At 50.6% G+C, this 23059-nt stretch overlaps 1 protein-coding gene across 2 annotated transcripts in view; it reads left to right on the top strand.

Annotated features, from left to right (window-relative positions):
* The window catches only part of LOC115531432 (thyroid hormone receptor alpha), a 126683-nt gene extending 105585 nt beyond the window's left edge, over positions 1–21098 (top strand). For both annotated transcript variants that reach the window (XM_030340697.1, XM_030340698.1), the window contains 3 exons: positions 6262–6408; positions 7716–7974; positions 9842–21098. In XM_030340697.1, coding sequence (XP_030196557.1) covers positions 6262–6408; positions 7716–7974; positions 9842–10092 — 657 coding nt within the window. In that variant the 3' untranslated portion in view covers positions 10093–21098. The remainder of the gene's footprint in view (positions 1–6261; positions 6409–7715; positions 7975–9841) is intronic.
* Positions 21099–23059: the final 1961 nt, after the last annotated feature.

The following is a 23059-nucleotide window of genomic DNA, read 5'->3' as shown; positions in this document are numbered from 1 at the left end:
TCCTCCTCCTCCTCCTCCTCCTCCTCAGCCCTCTCCCCTTCCTTCTCATTTCTCCTTATCCCGCCCTCCCGGGGGTTTTAGGTGAAATCCTAACCGGCCCTAATTCCCCTCATAGCGTTCACTCTTTCACTCCTCTATCTTTAGGGACTTTCCTTTTTTTACCCTTCCTTCCTTCCTTAATCTCTATTCCTCTGTCTTGATATCAACCCCAATCCACTTGATAGTCCTGGCTATGTGTCCCCTCTCTCTCTTTCTCTTTCTTTCTCTCTCTCCCTCTCTTTATTTCTCTCTCTCTTTCTCCGCTCTTTCCCTCTCGGTTTTCAGATTTCTTTATTGTCTTTCAGAAGCTTTGACAGAATATAAAGAAAACTGAAATATCTATCTCTCTCTCTCTCTCTCTCTCTCGCTCTCTCTCTCTGTCTCTGTCTCTGTCTCTGTCTCTGTCTCTGTCTCTCTCTCTCTCTCTCTCTTTCTCTCTCTCTCTCTCTCTCTCTCTCTCTCTCTCTCTCTCTCTCTCCCCCCTCTCTCTCCCTCCTGCTCCACTAAGCCTAGGAAAGCCCCAGTGAGCTCACAGAGCCAACAGGGTGTTGGCTGGCATTCGCTCACCCCAGCCTGCCTCACACCTGGGGGGACGTGGGGATCAACCCAGTCAGCCAGTCAGGCCAGTGCTCCATGCTGCTGTCACACACACACACACACACACACACACACACACACACACACACACACACACACACACACACACACAGAGATACACATGCATGAGCATGCAAGGCCATGTCTATGCGCGTTTGAACATGCAGCCATGCTCACACACACACACGTCCAATCTGTCCCTGCTTAACATGTGACAATAAGAGCTGCGCATATGAGGGACATCCTAGCAGAGGAACTATTTTCAAAAGGAGACTAATGGTCGTGCTCCTTAGACAGGGTAGCCCATTCTGCCGGCGATCTGAGTTCGCCCATTCTGCCGGCGATCTGAGTTCGCCCCGCAGAAGGGTCTGGAGAACAGCAATACGTTTCTTTATAGTTTCGATACGTTTTTGCGGGAGCCAATCACCAAGCTGGCTTTCACCGCTATTGGCTGGTTTAACACAATGACGACAGGGAACAGGGGGTGGGGCGTGGGTTGCTAGGCAACAATGAGGAAGTCGCAGGACGTTGCGGCGGAGGTCGGGTAGCGGGCGGATGGAGGAGGACTCCGTCATGCGGGGTGGGGAGGGGGGGGAGGGGGGGATGCGTGTGCGTGCCGCCGGTCTCCGGTTTCGCGTGTGTCGGACGGGGTGCGATGCCCATGGGCACTGCGGTAATCCAACGCCCGCCGCTTCACCAGAGGAGCCGGCGGGGGCGGGACTCTAACACCACATGACGCCCTGCTGCTCGTTACCTCAGCTCCAGAGCTCTGATTGGCTGCTGGGTTCATCTCAGGGTTGAGACGTGTTGTGAAGCCGGTGTGACGCTCGGTGTGTGTCTTCAGTTTGTGTATCTTCAGTGTGTGTTCCTCAGTGTGTTGTACGTTTTTAGTGTGTGACTGTGTATGCGTCTTCAGTGTGTGCGTGTGTGTCTTCAGTTTGTGTGGTGGTGCGTGTATCCTCAGTGTGTGTCCTCTGTGTGTGTGTGTCCTCTGTGTGTGTGTGTGTGTGCGTCTTCAGTAGGTGTGATGGTGTGTGGCTTCGGTGTGTATCTACAGTGTGTGCATGTATGTGTTGGCCTCAGTGTGTGCGTCCTCAGCCGACGAAAAACACACCCTCTTCCAGGACAAGCTAGCGTCCCGTTGCCCGGAGGACGGGTAAACAGGGCGACGGGACAGTTGCTGTCAGCTCCAGATCGCGGCTAAATGCAGACAGCAGAGGTCAAGGACAGGTCGGCTCAGAGACATTGATAGCTCATAGTGGGCATAGCTGGACTGGCAGCCCTTGGGGGGCTTAGAGCTGGACTGGCAGCGCGTGGGGGGCTTAGAGCTGGGCTTGGCTGGCCTGGTACCGCCCGCACGCGGGGGACAGATGGGCCGGTTTGGGTTTTCACCTTCTTTGTGTTTGGTGGGTAAGGTGCTCTGCAGTTGTCCCTCAAACGTCAGGCGTGATGGAGAGAGACACGGACAGAGGCAGGGGCAGGCGGGGGGGGGGGGGGGGGGGGGGGGGGGTGAGGGAGGGAGAGGGAGGGAGCGGAGATGGACGTAAAGGTCGTAAAGCAGGAAGGGTAACCAAGGAGAACGCCGAATCACACAGGAAGTCAGAGCGATAGAGAGAGAGAGAACCCATTTACATTTTGTGGGTTTAGTTTGTTGTGTGGATCTTTCTCTGCATAATGCCTTAATGCCTTGAGATGTGCTCAGATGGGAAGCAAAGAATTTGACAATACTCTCTCTCTCTCTCTCTCTCTCTCTCTCTCTCTCTCTCTCTCTCTCTCTCTCTCTCTCTCTCTCTCTCTCTCTCTCACTTGTCTCCCTCTCCCTCACACTGCCTCCCCGTCTCTCTCTCTCTGCCTCTCTCTTTCTCTCTCTCTCTCTCTCTCTCTCTCTCTCTCTCTCTCTCTCTCTCTCTCTCTCTCTCTCTCTCTCTCTCTCTCTCTCTCTCTCACTCCTTCCCCCTCTCTCTTTCTCTCTCTCTCTCTCTCTCTCTCTCTCTCTCTCTCTCTCTCTCTCTCTCTCTCTCTCTCTCTCTCTCTCTCTCTCTCTCTCTCTCTCTCTCTCTCTCTCTCTCTCTCTCTCTCTCTCTCTCCGTCTCTTTCCATTCCACCCAGCAGCTGCCAGGGGCTCGTCACACACAGAGTAGCGTAATGTTTTTCGATTTCATCCTCTTCCAAGAAACAGGGCCTCTCTGTTCCCATGAAACAACCAGATAGAAGGTTCATGTCTCTAGTGGAGGATCCAGGATCACAACATTGACCTCATCGCTTGTCTAAGTCTAAGTGTATTCGTGTCTATGTGTGCTTGTGTGTGTGTTAGTGTGTATGTGTGTGTGTGTGTGTGTGTTAGTTTGTGTGTGTGTGTGCGCGTGTGTGTGCGTGCGTGCTTGCGTGTGTGTGTGTGTATGTTAGTGGGAGCATGTGTGTGTGTGTGTGTGTGCGTGCTTGCGTATGTGTATCTATGTGTGGGTATGTTAGTGGGAGCATGTGTGTGTATTTGCCAGAGGGTTTGTGTGTGTGTGTGTGTGTGTACACTCAAGCAAAGCTGTAACTTTTACCAGCCTGTTTTTACTGCCTGGTTCCATTTGAGTGGAGAGCCAGCCGTCGTCAAGGGCCTGGCAGCCAAGAGCATCTAAATATAGAGAGCGGGCCCCAGCGGCCCCGTGGACCCCCGGCCCCCGAGGCCCGGCAACTCAACGCAGAGCTGCCGAGGAAAACCAAACTCATACTACGAAAACAGGCAGCGGAGCGCGAGTTCCCTGCGTGGAGCAGAACGTGCCTTCCTCCGAACGCTGAGTCTAAAGACCGAGGCTACGTTTACATGATGACGGTCTGAACAGAAGACGCAAAAGTGGCGTCACGTCTTCACTTTTTATTCTGCGTTTAGACTAGCGTTTTTTCGGGAGGAAATCTGCGTGCATACGGTGACTGCGTGCAAAAGTGTGTGGAATTCGATTGGGTATGCATGTCAGGCGGCTAGGTGGTGCTGTGATACACTGTCACACAACACCGCCATGTCTGAGCGCATGCAACGAATCTTCCTTCTTCTCTTATCTGCGCCGCGAAAACCAAAACATAATTATAGATCCTTCTCTGTTCAGTAATACTATCTGTACATTTCGTGGAAAGACTCCTGTAAGTTTATCAGAGCTGCCAGAGCAGTGTGACGGTCCGACGCATGGAAATAATCCAACAACATGTTTGTTTATTCCCCTGTACTGGCGCATGTGACGTAAACGCGTACGCAACGTGAGCAGATCTGAGCAGAGTTTTGCGTCTTGGCAGTGTAGACGGAAACGCTACGGCGGAGTGTATTCAATTTTTCCACTCTGGAGGGTGGTTTCAGATTTTTGAGTTTTTAAGCCCAGTGTCACTGTCTAAACGAAAGGCACTTCCGATAAAATATTTTGTAGTTTTTACCCGCAAGCGTCCTCATGTAAACGGGGCCCGAGAGAGCGTCTCTGAATGTCTGCTTCCGAAAGGGAGCAGAGTCCGGTCCGAGGAGACGGAGTCAGCCCAACGGCCGTGGGCTCCACTCCGCTACAAACCACAGAATTATGTTTGGGTGTCAGGGGTCGGCGCTACACAGATGAGGCGAAGGTCGTTCTCTGTGGGCTTTGGGCTCCACTGGAAAGTAACGGATCTGGCAGTCGCCTCTGCAGTGATGGAAGTGAGGCTACACAGGGGGTAGAGAGTGTGCGCGTGTGTGTGTGTGTGTGTGTGTGTGTGTGTGTGTGCGCATGTGTGTGTGTATGTGTGTGTGTGTTAGTGTTGCTATGATGGTTGTGTAAAAGCCATTTGGGATTCATAATCTAACCAGCAAACCACCAATTCAGATGTGTGTGTGTTTATGTGTGTGTGAGCATCCATTGCACTGCACAAAACAGAAAAAGACATTGACTGGTCCATCCTCAAACTAGTTTAAGCCCCCCACTCACCAACCCTCCGTGGGGAACTCTTTTGAATGCAAATTAGTTTCATATCCAAATGGGAGCAGACAGCTGAGAGCTTTAAGGCTCATGAAGTAAAACAGAAGCAGAACTTTCACACCAACCACTGAAACAGGAACAAACTGGCTGGGAACTGCTCACACACCCGGTACTGAACATTGATTTCTACACTCTTTGTGTGTGTGTGTGTGTGTGTGTGTGTGTGTGTGTGTGTGTGTGTGTGTGTGTGTGTGTGTGTGTGTGTGTGTGTGTGTGTGTGGTGTGTGTGTGTGTGTGTGTGTGGCTTCGTTTCATCCATGTTACACCTGCCCCATTGACACAACCACCCCGGTGTCCGGTCTCAGTGGGTCTCTCTTGGACTTCCTTTGGTCTCTCATTGGGAGAGGGGGGCTCCACTCCGGGACTCCTCTCCCCCCGCCCTGTCAACAGTTCCTCCCTTCCAGGGGTCGACTCGGGGCTGGGGCCAAACTGGGTTTGTCTTGGCGGTCTGTTCCTGAGGAGCGAGCTCCTCCTCTCGAGGATGTGGCAGACGCTCCAGCTGCTCACACACTCTTTCTCCCTCCCAGGGCGCGTTTCTGTTCTTTCATACTGTTCCCCGACGATGTGGAGCACTCAAAACTAAAGGAATTTAAACGCTGAGCCAGCATAAGGAAGTCCTGGGGGTTTCCTCCGAGGGAGGGGGGGGGGGGGGGGGGGGGGCGCACATTCTTTTCACAAATCCAAATTTCACGTTAAATCCCATCTGCTGTGACCCCCCCCCCCCTCCCCCTCCCCCCAAACCAGTTGTCATCCTCTCTGCGTTCACCTGAGGGATGTTATGTCTTCCGAGGCGTTTTGTTCTCTGGCTGATCAGGATCCGAGGCGTTCATGAGAACGTTCCGCCAGGATGGACAGGATACGTATGTGGCTCAGGATGTAGAGCGGGGTCGGCTGGTAACCGCAAGGTTGCTAGTTCGATCCCCGGCTCCTCCTAGACTGTCGAGGTGTCCCTGAGCAAGACACCCTCACCCTGACTGCTCCCGACGAGCCGGCTGTCGCCCTGCATGGCTGACTCCGCCGTCAGTGTCTGAATGTGTGCATGAATGGGTGAATGTGTGGCAATATTGTAAAGAGTTTGAGGGGCCACTGGTTACAGTGCAACATAAATTCAGTCTATTTGCCAACACAAGAGTCCTTTTAAATTGTATTTTCTCACCACTTTTTCCGTAGTCGCTGTTTTTTGTTCTCTTTTTTTCATTACTGGGTAATTGAATTTCCTCTGTCCAATAGTATCTGCCTTACATCACTCCACTGGTTTCTCTACTAAACCTAAACTTATTCAAAGCGAGTACGTTTGAATAAAATCCTCAGTGTTTACCGGCAAATCAAATCTGCTTTTATAATCTCGTTCTCCCAATTCCTGCCTGAGGATGTTTATGCTTTCACATATTTTACTGAACAGGAGCTCACTCTGTTGTTCTCTGCGCTAATGTGCACTGTGCATCGGTACTTGCACTCTGCACTGTGCTCTCTGCGCCTTAGAGATTATGTAAAAAAAAACATGATGCATTTATTTAGCATTTCTCTACAGGAACAAACATGCTCTGTGCGCTCTGTGCACTCTGCACTGCACTGTGCAGCAATTCTGTGATTAACCTGCTGCTGGCCACGCCCCCTTACTATGCTCCTCCCCCTGGCGCAGGCGGACGACATCGGGCAGTCGCCGGCCGTGCCCGCCACCGACAGTGACAAGGTGGACCTGGAGGCGTTCAGCGAGTTCACCAAGATCATCACCCCCGCCATCACCCGCGTGGTGGACTTTGCCAAAAAACTGCCCATGTTCTCAGAGGTGAGGACCGGTCCACTGCTCCGGGCCAGAGGGGGGTTTCGCTTTGGCTCTCTCTGCATATAAGGGCTTTAGTCAGAACAGCTGCAGTCCAATGTCAACGCTGTAGGTTACAAGCGCCCGGAGAGCCGCTGTTTTTCTTTTTGATGCCAAGCGTTGTGCTAACCTCCTCATGCTAGCCGATGCTAAGCGTTGTGCTAACCTCCTCATGCTAAGCGTTGTGCTAACCTCCTCATGCTAAGCGTTGTGCTAACCTCCTCATGCTAAGCGTTGTGCTAACCTCCTCATGCTAACAGTGTGCAACCCTCCTCATGCTAGCCGATGTTAAGCGTTGTGCTAACCTCCTCATTGCTAGCTGATGCTAAGTGTTATGCTAACCTCCTCATTGCTAGCTGATGCTAAGCGTTGTGCTAACCTCCTCATTGCTAGCTGATGCTAGGCGTTGGGCTAACCTCGTCTTTGCTAGCTGATGCCAAGCGTTGTGCTAACCTCCTCACTTCTAGCTGATGCTAGGAGTTGTGCTAACCTCCTCATTGCTAGCTGATGCTAAGCGTTGTGCTGACCTCCTCATTGCTAGCTGATGCTAAGCGTTGTGCTAACCTCCTCATTGCTAGCTGATGATAAGCGTTTTGCTAACCTCCTCATTGCTAGCTGATGCTAAGCGTTGTGATAACCTCCTCATTGCTAGCTGATGCTAAGCGTTGTGCTGACCTCCTCATTGCTAGCTGATGCTAAGCGTTGTGCTGACCTCCTCACTTCTAGCTGATGCTAAGCGTTGTGCTGACCTCCTCGTTGCTAGCTGATGCTAAGCATTGTGCTGACCTCCTAATTGCTAGCTGATGCTAAGCGTTGTGCTGACCTCCTCATTGCTAGCTGATGCTAATCGTTGTGCTAACCTCCTCATTGCTAGCTGATGCTAAACGTTGTGCACACCTCCTCATTGCTAGCTGATGATAAGCGTTGTGCTAACCTCCTCATTGCTAGCTGTGCTAAGCGTTGTGCTGACCTCCTCATTGCTAGCTGATGCTAAGCGTTGCGCTGACCTCCTCGTTGCTAGCTGATGCTAAGCGTTGTGCTGACCTCCTCGTTGCTAGCTGATGCTAAGCGTTGTGCTGACCTCCTCATTGCTAGCTGATGCTAAGCGTTGTGCTAACCTCCTCATTGCTAGCTGATGCTAAGCGTTGTGCTGACCTCCTCATTGCTAGCTGATGCTAAGCGTTGCGCTGACCTCCTCGTTGCTAGCTGATGCTAAGCGTTGTGCTGACCTCCTCGTTGCTAGCTGATGCTAAGCGTTGTGCTGACCTCCCCAGCTGCCCTGCGAGGACCAGATCATCCTGCTGAAGGGCTGCTGCATGGAGATCATGTCGCTGCGCGCCGCCGTGCGCTACGACCCCGAGAGCGAGACGCTGACGCTCAGCGGCGAGATGGCGGTGAAGCGCGAGCAGCTGAAGAACGGCGGGCTGGGCGTGGTGTCGGACGCCATCTTCGACCTGGGCAAGAGCCTGGCGCAGTTCAACCTGGACGACACGGAGGTGGCGCTGCTGCAGGCCGTGCTGCTCATGAGCTCAGGTCAGGATTGCACCCCCACACACAGGGGGGAGACAGGGAGGGAATGGGACCCCCACACACAGGGAGGAGACGGGGAGGGAATGGGACCCCAACACACAGGGAGGGAGTGGTACCCCAACACACAGGGGGGGGGAACAGGGTAGGGCCGGAGGAGGGAGGCTGGCTCCAGTCCTGGGGGAAGGAGCGAGGGGGGAGGCTGGATCTACTCTAGTCCTGGGGGGAGGAGGGAGGAGGAGGGAGGGAGGAGGGAGGGAGGGTGACTCTCCTCCTGGGGGGAGGAGGAGGAGGGAGGTCTGGGAATGGGTGTGGTGCAGCTCTGGTTGGAGAACAGGTAATAAAGATAATATAGATAATATAGAACCACAGGAGCTAAATGTCATATTGTTCTACTAAGCTGGGGTTTTGCACGCGGCTCCTGATATTAAACTGCTTCTATCTGCTGCTGTATCTGCTGCCTGTAGATATTGGAAGAAACTGCCTGCTTCTCCAGATACAAGGAAACAAATCAGAGTACCAATCAATAGCTGGCTCCATTTCTGTGTATTGTTTCACGATATTAACTCAGCCCTGTTTGGGCGGGGGCCAGGGACAGGGAATCGAACCCCGTAGCGAAAGAGGAGAGAGAGAGAGAGAGAGAGAGAGAGAGAGAGAGAGAGAGAGAGAGAGAGAGAGAGAGAGAGAGAGAGAGAGAGAGAGAGAGAGAGAGAGAGAGAGAGAGAGAGAGAGAGAGAGAGAGAGAGAGAGAGAGAGAGAGAGAGAGAGAGAGAGAGAGAGAGAGAGAGAGAGAGAGAGAGAGAGAGAGAGAGAGAGAGAGAGAGAGCGCTCTCTGGTCCCTCAAGCAGTTCTTCCTCTTCCAGGGATTATCCAGACAAAGTACAAAAGTAAAGTTGTGAGTTGTTTTCTTTCTTTTTTTCGCTGGCTTGCATTCGCTGTAACCTCATTCTCATGAAGAGGCAGAAAGCGGAGCTCACTGTTCTCTATCGATCGCCGCGGGGTCCGCAGGGAGGGAGATCTCAGATGAGGAATTACTGCATCCCCTCTGCATCCCCTTAGCGCTGCAGTGTCCTGATTCGTCCTGGGTTCTAGAGACTAGACCCAAATGGGTTTCATCACCTCTCTGTTTTAGCCACTTAGTGGTCGCACTGGTTTTGTAGCTGTGGTTGCACTTGTTTTATAGCTGTGGTTGTACTGGTATTCTAGTTGTAGTAGCACTGGTTTTGTGATTGTAGTTGCACTGGTTTTATAGCTTTGGTAGCAATGGTTTTGTTGCTGTGGTTGCAATGGTTTCGTCGCCGTGGTTGCACTGGTTTTGTAGTTATGGTTGCACTGGTTTTGTAGTTGTGGTTGCACTGGTTTTGTAGCTGTGGTTTCACTGGTTTTGTAGCTGTGGTAGCACTGGTTTTGTAGTTGTAGTTGCACTGGTTTTGTGTCTGTTAGCGCTGGTTTTGTAGCTCTAGTAGCACTGATAGCACTGGTTTTGTAGTTGTGGTAGCGATGGATCAGGATTGGATCAGGACTTTGTCGGTTCTGGCTGAGGGGAGCCGATTGGTTGATAGATAGATTAGATGCCGTCAACTCTGCTGCTATTCAGAGATTGTATTATTAATGTTAGAGAGACAGTTCACGAGGGCGCCGACACCAGCAGAGTGAAGCCAGCAGAATTTATCCACTTCCCTCAAGGTATAAAACCAATGAATAAAACATAAAAAAAGAACTCAATTGAAACCCAGAAGCCGATGGGTTCCAGGTCAGGCCTGTTAGTCGGACTCACGATGTAAAGTCGACCCTCCCTCCTCCTCAGCCTCTCTCGGGTCTCCCCCCCCCTTCCTCACCTCCGCTCTCTCCCCCCCCCCCCCCCCCCCTGCAGACCGCTCGGCGTTGACCTCCGTGGACAAGATCGAGAAGTGCCAGGAGACGTACCTGCTGGCCTTCGAGCACTACATCAACTACCGCAAGCACAACATTCCCCACTTCTGGCCCAAGCTGCTGATGAAGGTCACGGACCTGCGCATGATCGGTGCGTGCCACGCCAGCCGCTTCCTCCACATGAAGGTGGAGTGCCCCAACGAGCTCTTCCCCCCGCTCTTCCTGGAGGTCTTCGAGGACCAGGAGGTGTGACCGTGCGACGGCGGCGGCGGCGGCAGGGGGGGGGTGGTGGTGTCCCTGGAGACGCTGGAGGGGTTTTCTAAAGGAGGAAGCGAGAGCCGAACTTTTTTTTTTCCATTTCACGTTCTATCAGGAGTTAGGGCGGCACGGACGAACAGCGAAACACACCAACAGCCGGAGCGCCCCGACACACAACCACACACACACACACACACTCACTCACACACACACACACACACACACACACACACACACACACACACACACACACACAAACCTCTCTCTGTTTGTTTTTGTCTTTGTTGTTGGAAACGCGCACACAGACGCGCGCGTACATATACACACACTCCTCCACCCGTCGATCCGGCTTCCCGTTAGCCCCCGTTACCCCCGGTTAGGGGCCTCTGTAGGAGCCCATCTACGGGTCACTCCTGTGGAGGCCCTGCGTTAGGGAGCCCTCTTAGGGGCCCCGTGTCTTATCTGGTGATCGCAGCCATTTGCCAAGACGCACACGTCTACAAACACACACACACGCACACACGCAAATCACAGGTGCGAACAAACACACATAGCTGCAACATTTAGACTCTAGCAGGCGGGGTCCCTGCATGGAGTTATGGGGGATTAAGGGGGGGTTGAGGGTAGGTTAAGGGGGGTTGAGGGCGGTGTTGTGGGCGGTTCAACAGTAGCAGCTCTCACCTGGAGACTCAACTCAACTCAAGTATTGTTCCACTGCTTAATTCGCCTTCGCTGGTGTCTAAACCGCCGAAGGCAGACAGGCCGCTACAACAAACACACACACGCGCACACACACACACACACACACACACACACACACACACACACACACACACACACACACACACACACACACACACACACACACCGCAAACGCAAACTGAGCCCTATGTTCTTAGTTCTCATATTGTTGTCGTTGAGCCTTTGTTTTTTTTTTAAGTTGTTTAACTCCCGGTGCTATATATTTATGAAGCTACTCTAGTTAGACGACGTTGTGTTTGGTCAAACCTTTATCGAAACAGAAAAGGCTCAGTATCTACCTTCAGTTCAGTTCATAGGACCAGTGCCTGTGAAACAAACACACAACAGAACACCGTTTACTCCACTCACACACGGACTCACACACACAGAGACACATGAAGCATTTCCTCAGCAAACCGTCAGGAATCACAAGAGCTCCTCTCTCTCACCGAGCGGGGGGGGGGGGGTCACAGGAGTATGTTGAGGGGGGTGGGAGGAGGGGAAGGAGAGGGAGATGGAGAGAAATAGCGGAGTAGTCGATTCAGTGACAAAGGAAAGTCAGGAGTGAATCCACGATTCCCTCAGAAACTTGCCTTCATTGAGGGTTTCAAGCGCATTGCTGGCGGATGTGCAGGGAAATGTGGGCTAACACACACACACACACACACACACACACACACACACACACACACACACACACACACACACACACGCATACCTGCAAGGACCCATACACAAACACACGCATGCACACACACAAACACATACCTGCAAGGTACCACACACACACACCTGCAAGGACCCATACACACACTTTTTATAATGTGTCCGTCGCAGACGTGCAGACACATTGACAGAAACAGCATCACCTCAGAATAACTCGAATGCCTCATGTGTACGCAGCGCACCCGCGTATATATCACCGCCCTGCAGGGTACGTGGAAAAGGCCCTGCACGGGGTCCGAGCTCAGTGACGCCCCCCCAGGCCTCTGCACACACACGCACACACACACACACACACACACACACACACACACACACACACACACACACACACACACACTTCCACCACAGGCATCCCCAATAAGCAGGCAACACGGCCCAGAACGGCTGGCAAATTACCTCAAATACCTGGCCGGGCCCTCCAGGCCGAGACGCCAGTATTGGCCCCCCTCCTGTGGTGTCAGGTTCTACCTCAACTCTCTGGACACACACTCACACACACAGACGCACACACACACACACACACACACACTCTCCACCATAGTTAGACGTACACATCGCTGTGCAGAGCGTGGCATGGGATGCGATCTACCTCCGTAGATCGCCAAAGACATCGGTGACATCAGTCGGTTGAAGTTCAACACCACTGTAGAAGACGGGGTCCCTACGCCCTGGGGGGTCCGGCCCTACGCCCCGGGAGCGGTACTCACCCTTCAGGTTCTCTCTTTGTCCAACGGGACCACGGAATCTGGGTCCCATTGTCTTTATTTTCTGCAAGGAGCAGAGTGGGACGGTTGGCAGTGGCCGACGGACTCCGACCGGAGCCATCATCACGCCCGGCGCGACCACGTCCGTAGATTAGCATGCTTCGGGAAAACCTAGGGGGTGATTCGACGGAACGTCACGGCGGTCCCGACGTCGACTAAAGATGGCTGCCATTGATGTCGATGATAGCGTTGCCATTGAAGCGGGCGTCGGCTCCGGCGGGACGGGACGGGACGGGGGGGGCGGGCGTTATGCGCCCACCCCCCCCCGTTGTGCAGCAGTCCCTCGTCGAGTGTCATGCACTTTAGGAATGCGTATGGCGACGATATCACTCATTCCCTGGCAGATGTCTTAAGTGTGCGAGCCGAACGATGGTGAAGAATGTTGAGGAAGAACCGGGAGTGTCTTCCCGCTCCGCCGCCGGCCGCGCTGGGGGGGGGGGGGGGGGGGGGGGCGTGGTGGAGGAGAAAAGCAACCCACGGGCAAGGCAGCGCCGGGAACCCGGGGATTCAGACCAGCAATCCCCCCCCCCCTAAAGGTTGACGTGCTTTGACCTTTAGGAACACCCTGCTGGGAGCCCATGCCCCCCCCAACACTCCTAAGACCTGCCCCTGGCCCCACCCGCCCCCCCAATCCGGACACCAGCTTTTAAACGGCGGTGGTGTCGTCACTGCCCCCCCCCCCCCCCCCACCCCGAGACTTTAGCACTTACTGCAGTGGTCCTCGCCTCTCCAACCCCCCCACCAGCGAGACGCTTCCTGTTTACTTCCTGTGTCTGATCCCGGGAGCTTCGTTTCCATGGCGACCCAACCAGCTCTGTCTAACAGAGGCCAGCGGTCCGAAACCGGGACGATCAGTGGTAGACCCAAACGAACGCGGAGGGGAGGAGCCTCTGGGGTTCTAAATACCTGGCCCCTCGATCTCAAAGAGCCCCTCGATCTCAAAGAGCCCCTCGATCTCAAAGAGCCCCTCAATCTCAAAGAGCCCCTCAATCTCAAAGAGCCCCTCAATCTTAGCCCCCAGCCCCACCCAACCCCAAAGCAGCACCAATCACCTTTCTCCCTGATTCCCCCGACCCCCCCTCCCTGAGGCTGGAGCCACCGAGTTGGTCCAGAAGCACTACAAGCAGAAGGAGGTTCCAGAAGGAGCACCGGTCATACGCGTCCCTTGTGAAACAAGGGGGGGCGTGGCTCTGGTGGAAGGGGCGTGGCTCTTAGCAGGGGAGTGAAGAGAGAGATCGTGAATAGAGGGGGGGAGGAACCTCTCAAACTGGGGGGGGAAACCTCAAAAGGGCCGACCTCTGACCTCTGGTGCGTGTGTGTGCATGTGACCTTTAGGAGCTAAAACGCTGCTTTACGGTCGGGAGTTTGACTTCTCGCAGAGGGAAGGAAACATGAACGTATGAGAAATGACTACGAAACCATAAAGAAAATCAAAAGATAAGACTTTTCTGAAAACAAGGACTCCTGATCAAAGGCTTGGAGATTATGCTTTTTTTTTTTATTAATGTTTTTTTTTGTTGTCGTTTGATTTCATTGCTACAACTGCTCTGTGTGATAGAAAAAAATAAGGAGGATCTCACTTTTTGACCATGCGTGCAGTGTAACAGGAACCTTCACCTCTTTTCCACCGGTTTGGTTCGTCTCGATAAGCTGATTAATCTCTCGTCTGTCCGTGTGATTGTCCGTCCTCTTTACCAAGTGGATTTATAACCGACAAAAACAGGAATATTTTCTTTTTTTTTATATAAATATATATTTGTTTCCTTTTTTTAAAATGAAAGACAACTCTGGAAAAAAAAAAAAAACAGGAAAAAAACGATGCAAACGAAACAAACACAAAAAGAATGTAAAAAAAAAAAAAAAAATCTTACAAAATCTAAAAACAAAACAAAAAAAATGGCAACCGATCTTCTCATACCTCACACAACTCGAAACTCAGAGGAACCAGGGCCGTCGCTCTGCAGGCACATGTGGAAGTGGAATAATGCATCAAAACTTAAAGATCTATATATCTATATGGATGTCTATATATATATATATATATATACACATCGGTACAGGGAAAACGTATGTGGAGTTGATATGTGCTTGCGGAGCAAATGCGTAGATGACAAGAGGACTCCTCTCTCCAGCTCGGCCGCGGGCCCCTCATTAAAGACCCTTAGACCAACGGCTTACACCGAGCACACCTCCACCGATCTGGAAGGCGAGTCGACAGCCCTCGGTGAGGCCCCCGACCCTCTGGAGAGACGGTCCTCTTGGGCAGAGTGTTTTCTGGTATTGAATGTAGCAGACTGGGCTGGTTCTGAGACCAGCAACCCCTCGACCTCATTTCCACACACCAGCAAAACCAGACTGTGGTGTCACTTGATGTTACAACAAACGTATGACTAGGACTGCATCGCTCCAACCTCATGGTGCAATAAGATATTGGTTGGGTTTTTTGTTCAGCTGTTGTTGTTGTTGTTTCTCCTCTTTCTGTTTTTTCCATTTTGGCCATAACCAAGGATGTAAATACAGCAAAATGAAAGGTAAAAGTCAGTTCATGTTACAACAAAGTATGCAACATTCACACGGAAACAGATGTGGTGTAAACAAGACTAATTACCGTTAACGCCATCTCGGGAGGATTTACAATTGGACGTGTTTTTCTCATACTCTGTACCTGTGCTTGTCTGCTTGTGCGTTGTGCACGCATGCTAATGACCCTTCAGCCCGTGTAACATTAATATAAATCACGTTGCTCATTGCAAAGTGATGCCCCCACACACCCCTGCAGAGCTCCAGTCTCACCATCGTGTTGTACTTCCTGCCCCGCGGGAAGGCCTAAAATGTGTTTTCAGTGAAACCTAATGTAGTTCTTTGATACTGACAATGTGAGTGGTGTGCATCTAATGTTAAAGGCGTCACTTTGTAGTTCTTTTGTCTAATTCCAAACAGTTGGTGCCTCATAGGTGTTCATTTTTCTTTGTTGGATTTGTTCCCCCCCGTAGTTCTCACCTCGACCTCAGTTAAGCTACAAACAGCTCCCCCCCCCCCCCATATCATAGAGATAAGCCCACCCCTCCCTCTCTTACCCCCAGCAGTAAGACCCACCCCAACCCCCCCCCCCCCCCCCCCCACGTCTGAAGGTTGGGACTGATGGTTGACTTATATTATATGATGACAGATTGTTAACAATGTTGGGTGTGGTTGTGTTTCACCCCACCCTAATGCCAAATGTTAGTTTGTAAGGACATGCATGTAGCAATATGTCTATGCAATTCTCCTCCACCCTCGTCTCAGAGGAAGGCCGCTTGGTTTAGCACCACCACCTCACCTGGTGGTGGTGGACGAAGGCGTCTGATAGGGCCCAGCCCTACTAGACTCTGGCTGGGGCGCTGGGGAAATACAAAAAGGTGTTGTTTCATGTAAACTGCTACAAAAGTGATGTTTGAGTGTTTTGATTTTTTTTTTGTTGTGTGTGTGTGTATGTAATTGTGTGTCTTAATTTGGGTATGATTTGTGTGCGCTTCATTCATTGGTCGTTGTTGGTCGTGCTAACTCATGCGGTACCTGGCTCCCCCAAAGTTTGAACAAGACCAGTGGTCCTATTGGCTCTTTCTTATAGTGAGTAGTTAGATGAAGTGTGTCCCATGGCCAAACGAATGTAATGCCATATTGTGTATTCTCAGCGGATTGTGGATGATGATAACAGATGGAGTGACCTTTGACCTCTCCCGAGGAACCCCCTGCGCCAATCAGATTAACCAAATTTCCCTTTAAGTGTTTAACGTAGTTAAACGATCTACGGGGAAATATAAAGCACCCTGTGGATTCTAATCCTAGCACTATGATGACATTGCACTCTAAGCACGTCCAACCTAGTAGGTTTTTTTATCAAGAAAAAGATTTGAACTGTAGTGTGGAAATCTGATTTTTGCTCAACCCAAACTTTTTATAAATATATATATACATATATTCCAGAAGATTTTGTAATGAAATGCGAAAGAGTTAAAAAATGCAATTCGGCACATCTCCTGGTCTTGTCAAAATAAGAGCGTGATATTTGCCTCCTTGCTCTTAAAGGCACCCATCCACGTGAGCATCAGTTAGCACAAAGGCCACGCCCCCCCCCACACAGCCACACACACACACGCGCTCAAACGAGGGCTTTTTTCTTTTGTTAAGGAAAGCTATTGAAGGATTCTCTCAGGTTAAAAAAAAAAAGAAACTTTTTCTAATAAATGATGAACCTTAGATGAACCTCCATTGTTAACTCCTCTTTTTGTCTTCAGTTTTTACGATTGGGGCGCATCACGTCCTGCTTCTCCTCCCATGTCCCCGTCCCCCCTGGCGCCACTCCCCGATTGGCTGGGAGATAGCGTGACTCATGGGAGCCGAGGGGAGGGATTCAGACCAGCGTTGTTCTCTGCAGACTGTTTAGGTTTGGCTCTGTGTGCACGAGTGTGTGTGTGGGCGAGTGTGTTTACCGGGGTCACTGATCCAACTCCAGCTTCCCCTTCACGGCTTCATCCCGCATGCTGCACACTCACATGCCCCCCTCCCCCTGGCAGACCCCCCCCCTCCCCCTCTGTCCCCCCCGTCTCCCCGTGAAGGCTTAGTTATGGTTGTACGTTGACGCAACGCAGGGGGGTTTACCGACCCATTACGTCCGTGCGGACCCTCCTTACCTTCACCGTCAGGGCTTGACGTGCGCCTCCCAAAAACGTTAACCTTGCGTTGAGGCGACGCAGTAGCAAGGGCTGTGATTGGTCCGCTCGCTGAAACCCGACGCACAACCAAAACAGGTTCAGCGACTGCGTCCAAGCGACTGCATGGTCATTGCGTTGCGTTTGACGTCCAACCGGTCGCCGGGCGTCGCCATGCTGGTTATTGTTGGCTCACGGTCGCACGCGCCTGACTCCAAGCCAGTGAGCCCCCCCACCAGCCCGGGAGCTCTCACTTGTACCCCTCCCATCTCACCGCGACGCTTCCTGTTGTCTGACTGCTCAGAGGAAGCCTGCGCACACAACAGGCTGACGCACATGTGGGCATGCGGGCGAACCAGTGTTTACGTCAGTGTGTGTGTGTGGTGTGTGTGTGTGTGTGTCCTGCCGTGTCCCCCTGACCCTTGTCTGATGAAGCCCGTCCCTCATAAGCACTTTGTGAGGCCAGCCGCGGGACTGTCCGGTCCGAGAGACCCCTCAGAGATTAGTGTTGCCCTCCTGAAGAATGTAACCCACACTGCGGGCAGTCATCTGAGGTGAGGCGGGTTTAGAGACGGGTTGAGCAGCGGGTGAGCCTGGGATTATATTTAATGAGGCCTTAGCATGCTATAGGGATGTTAGGAACACTGCAGGGCTCAGCCCTAAACATAGAAATAAAGTTTTAACAAGAAGATACATCCAAACAGGTCATTATCTCATTACCTTTAAGGCTGTGTCTCGGGAACGCAGCCCCTAACTGTAGTGTCTGCGGCTCCGGGCTACAGCTATATGTAGTCTGTGGTGAAAGAGGCACCAGATACACATTCGCATGACATTTAATTTACGAGTAAAGTTATACTTTACAAGAATGCCTTGCTGCACTCACTGTCAGAAAATATGATATAACAAAAGAGAGAATCTTGTCTTTGAAGCAGAGAGACGGCCTCCACATTATGAACGAAGGCGGCTCGCTCCGTCGTTAGTTAAAGGGCCCGAGACACATCGACCCTCCAATGAAACGTTCCCTTAACATATCAGGTTGGAATAAATGTCATATTTGAGTGGTTCAGCGGGCCTGGGGAGTTATTTAAACCAAACCCAAATGTCCCAGCCAGCTCGTAAAGGACTCAGTAGGTCTTCAGATATTCATGTGGATCCGTTCTGCCCACACGTGAACTCTGCACGTTCGCTAGTAAAACGTAGAATCAATGGGATGCTTTTATAACGGGGGGGGGGGGGGGGAATCACATGCCTTGACAGCAAAGAATGTACGAAAATAACTCCCCTCAGGAAAACACAGAGAGACGGGAAGTGGAAATATTTTTGATGATTATATAATGAGCGATATGAGATTTGCGTGCCAGAGTAGTAAGTATGCTCACTTTCGGGGGTCCAAGGGTTTGGGAGGTTATGGGGGTCAGACGTTCTCAGGTTGGTGAGGCTGGGGGGTTATGGAGGTCGGGGGGGCCGGGGTGAGTCAGAAGTTCTCAGGTCGATGAGGGTGGGGGGGTTATGGGGTCCGGGGATTCGGGGGGCTAGGGCGAGTCAAGTGCTCAGGTCGGTCGGGCTGGCCTCAGAAGGTGCTCTCTGCTCCTCATCATCATGTGAACTCTTGTGTTCCCGTCAGAACCTCTCCCCCCTCCCGCAGTGTGTCCCGTGTAATGCATGCAGACCCGAGGGGAACCCAACGGCCCTGGGCCCCAGCGGAGAGTGGTGGAATACAAACTACCCAGACTCTCACAGCAGGGCCGCTGGAAATACGGCATTAAATGACCTCCCGGCGTTTAAAAACCGCCTTCGCAGAATTGAATACTACTTGGCTGCCAGTGAAAACTCAATTTGTATTCATTTATACAAGCGAGCACATCTACATAGCGCGGCTCCAAGCGATCTCCCGGCGGCGGGAACCTCCTCCCGCTAAACGGGAATTAGAAATGTGCAACAAAGAGGGAGATAAATGCACTTCAGTCCCTGATAAACGCACTTCAGTCCCTGATAGAGTTCACTACACACAAGCACACAATACACCACACACAAGCTTGCGATACACTGCACACAGCCACACAATACCCAACCACGCAATTCATTACAACAAGCAGCTGTGACCCGTTGCCCTGTTGTGTTTAATTTGAAACCGATGACATCACATCCGAGTCATGTGACCCCCTGTGGACACGGGAAGCATCGGGAATGCATTCTGGGACATACCAACACTTTTCCCAAATTCCGTGCAGAACATCGCCCCCTCTGGTGTCGGTGGCGACACGTGGGACTGCAGAATGCGCATGCGCCCACCAGTCTGTGAATGCTCGGCATGTTTCAAACACCAGCAGAGAAACCGTTTGAAACGCATGAAATGAAATTGTGTCGCATCGCCTCAAACACAACGCATAGAAGGAGATCCCACGCCAACCTATACTCTGTCTGTCTTCAAGCCCCTGCTGCATCTGGTCCGAGGTCAGTCCTAGGTCAGCATCTGGCCCTAGGTCAGCTTCTGGTCCCTGGTCAGCATCTGGCCTTAGATCCTAGGTCAGCGTCTAGTCCTAGGTCAGCGTCTGGTCCTAGGTCAGCATCAGGCCCTAGTTTCAGCTTCTGGCCATAGATCAGAATCTGGTCCTTGTTCTAGACTGAACTGTATTTGTGTCTGTTTAATTGCTTTTATTCTTCTTTTTGTTCACTGACCAATATAAAAACAGGGAGGGAGGGAGGAAAATTTCAACGATATGTCAATAATGTCGTTCATTACTGTCACTTGTAAATTTCCAATGTTCACTTCTGGGGTTCTGCTTTTCCATCCACCTCTTCAAATGTTCATGCGTCTGGGATACTGGGCCCGAACAGTGGGCTACCAGTGACATACCAGTAACATACCACTAGCTGATGATAGACGGACTCTCAGGTTGTAGTCAGTCAGTAGTTCTGTCTTTTATCAAGGTTCCCCTGATGTGCTCTGAGGAACGGGTCTAGAGAAGACTCGGGTGTAGAGAAGAGCTCATTTCATGGAGGTTTACGGATTCACAGCCAAAGGGGGGAACTAACCCAGAGATGAGCCTGTTCCTGGGGGTGAGGTGAGAATGCGGCGGAGGAGAATACAGAGGTTTTGATAAGGTGGTCTGATGGACGCGGCTGCATGCGGCCGTCAAGACTTACGAGAAAAGGAATCGTCTGTTTTTCAAAAGCTGAAGTCAGGAGATATCTTTTTATATTTTTTTAAGCCCTACCGTTTCGTAAGAGCGGTGTTTTCCACACCAGCCGTTACACTGAGTTGCAGGAACATTTATCCAGTCACAATTGAACATCTTTCAACGACAAATGTGATGTGTACTGGTTTTCAGCCCCGCCTCCGGACCATTCCCAGTAGAGCTGAACCAACACTAGAAACCACCGCAATGTCAACTGGGATCAGAACTTGTGCTTTAGTTTCCTTTACAATTTGTGGATTATTTTACTTTTTCTTTTTTTTTTTACAGATGAAGTCACTTCTTGTATAAATGTAAAGCAAATAAACAATATTCAGGAATCATACCCTTCAAACACCGCAGCGAATCAAAGCAGGACTTGCAACTTCCTCAACAACTCTGGGTTAAGTAACACACATCGGAATCCTTCCGAATAATCGACTGTGATCTTCTGTGTTCCACCACCCACACCTCCCTCACAACGCTCTCCTCCTCTCTGGAGCTACACCTCCATCCCCCCCCCCCCCCCCCCCCCCCCCCCCCGCCTTACCCTGTGCTCCTCAGTCATTTGTCTAGTGGGTGGTGTGATGTCTGGTTTCAGTTTCTGTGTTCTGTGGGGTGGGCTTCTCACAACGGGTCCTGACAATCAGCGTGTTTGTAAATGTCATAAGAATTGTGGGATTTTCAAATCTTTGTTCATGGTCAGGATTTTAAAGGAAGATATTTTTATGGTAATTGTCGCTGGTCTATTTTACTATATATTTATGTAATAAATATGTGACTAAATTTATATTTGAATGTCTTGTTGGTCTGATATTGCTTTTGGACAAGCTTCTGCTTTGTGTAGGGCTCCTCCTGGAAACTTTCAATTAATTCGATAATAAATTACCTCACTAAATCAACCTCTGGTGGTTTGTTGTCTTGTTAAGCTCAAGAATATGAACGTCAACCCGCGTCCTGACGGGTGAATTACTGTTACTGCAAACATTTATACAAGTGTTGCCTGCTGTGCTTTGTTGAATCCCCCAGACTCAACATAGGGGCTGGTTTTCTGAAAGCATATGGTCCACGTTTAGAATCCCTTATCCTCCAGGATCCACACATCATCCGTGGGATAGCACGGTCGCAGTTAGGTCACGGCGTATACATCTCACCGATGAAACAATGTACCCGCATTCCCAGGGTCTCCTGCTGTTCCATGATCTGAACCGACACGCTGCTATGATGTGTGGATTCAGATGCAGGATTAATCGAACCCTCACGCCCTGGAGGAGATGTGAACCTGAATCAGGGCTGTCCTGCAGGGCTTCGGGGACATCGCCGTGTGGTGAGAGATCTTTATTCAGGATGCAGTATGAAATACCCAGCCTGACAGAACAAATAAGTAATACAGAAGGGACAAATATTTACAAGAATAACGCGTTGAAAAAGAGCCAGTGCAAATATTTCTGTTGTGTGCAGCAGGTACAAAAGCTAAGATAAGGGTCAAGTATGAGAATAACGTTTCTTCTAATCTCATCATGCAGTGAGAGGCACAAGGACTTTTATTAGCGTCTGCTCCACTCCTGTGTGAATCACCATTGAATAATGCCATTCGTCCTCCCTTCGTCGCCTCGATCTTAATGATGAAGATGATGATTTCTGTATTTGTTATTGTCATCAAAACGAAGGTTTAGGAAAGCAATCTCTTTGAAAGTAAAAAATTTGTCAGATATATTCGTAGTAACATGAGAGAAGACAAGGAGAGAGTCAAAAGAAAGAAAACTGAGATGGAAGCCAAGTTCCTATCAAACCATTGCTGTGTATTATTACAGTTTCAGTTTACACACCATATTCACCACAGTTTCAAAGGCGGATTCTCATTATCAAGGCTGTGATTAAACCTAAAGCTAGCGCTAAAGAACTGGGTAACGTAGACCTGATGTGTTGAGGGGAAGAACGTCATGGTTGGCGTGTCATGTAGAATAACAGAGGTTAGTTCAGAAGTTCTACGTATTGTTATTCCATACTGTAAACAAGGGGGTTCTACGAAGTAACATGACTTAAGGTCTTGCACAACATAATATGTGTGTACTTTTGTGTGTGTGTGTGTGTGTGTGTGTGTGTGTGTGTGTGTGTGTGTGTGTGTGTGTGTGTGTGTGTGTGTGTGTGTGTGTTTGTGAAAAAAATAGAAAAACCGACTCCCTTCTGGGTGTAGATGTCTCATGCATTTATCAGAGAGTTTTTGCTGCCTGAGAAGTCTCCCCACAAAACTGTTATGACTGCTGTTGACGTCGAATGATTCTGCCAGTTCTCAAATCCTACGGCTTCAGGGACGGACAGGTTGGTCCACTCTAACGGGTTGGAGGACAGCTTGTATGTGTGAACAGTTGATCTGTCTGTTGTGATTCATAGCAAAGGTATGACTTCAGATTGATGAAGGGTTGTGTACACAACACAAGTTCACACACATACAAAGACACCTAATGTATTGACACCTGTGAACACACACAGATGAACTACATAAATCACACAGAAGCACACCTATGTATTTACAGGTACATGTTAATCCGGAATCTACATTTATCCATGTATGTTTATTATTTTAGACTTAGTCCAAAATGGACTTGGGTGAACCCATTTCATTTCTTGAATGAGTAATGAAACAAAGTGATTTGATTTCAGTGGTTTAAAAGTAAAAATAATAATCAGACTAATTACATTGATAATGAAAATACAAAACAATCACAACCTGACATTCACTCACAAAACAACAACCTGCAATGACAATGCTCCCTGCGGCCAGAACTAAAGGAATGGAGAGTCCGTCATCATCAGACAGCAACAGGAGGGGAACAACCAGACCCAGGGTCAGGGAGGGGGT

Source organism: Gadus morhua, chromosome 18 (genome assembly GCF_902167405.1).
Source record: "Gadus morhua chromosome 18, gadMor3.0, whole genome shotgun sequence".
Taxonomy (NCBI): Eukaryota; Metazoa; Chordata; class Actinopteri; order Gadiformes; family Gadidae; genus Gadus; species Gadus morhua.
Note: the sequence above shows the minus strand (reverse complement) of the source record. Positions and strands in the feature narration are given on the sequence as shown.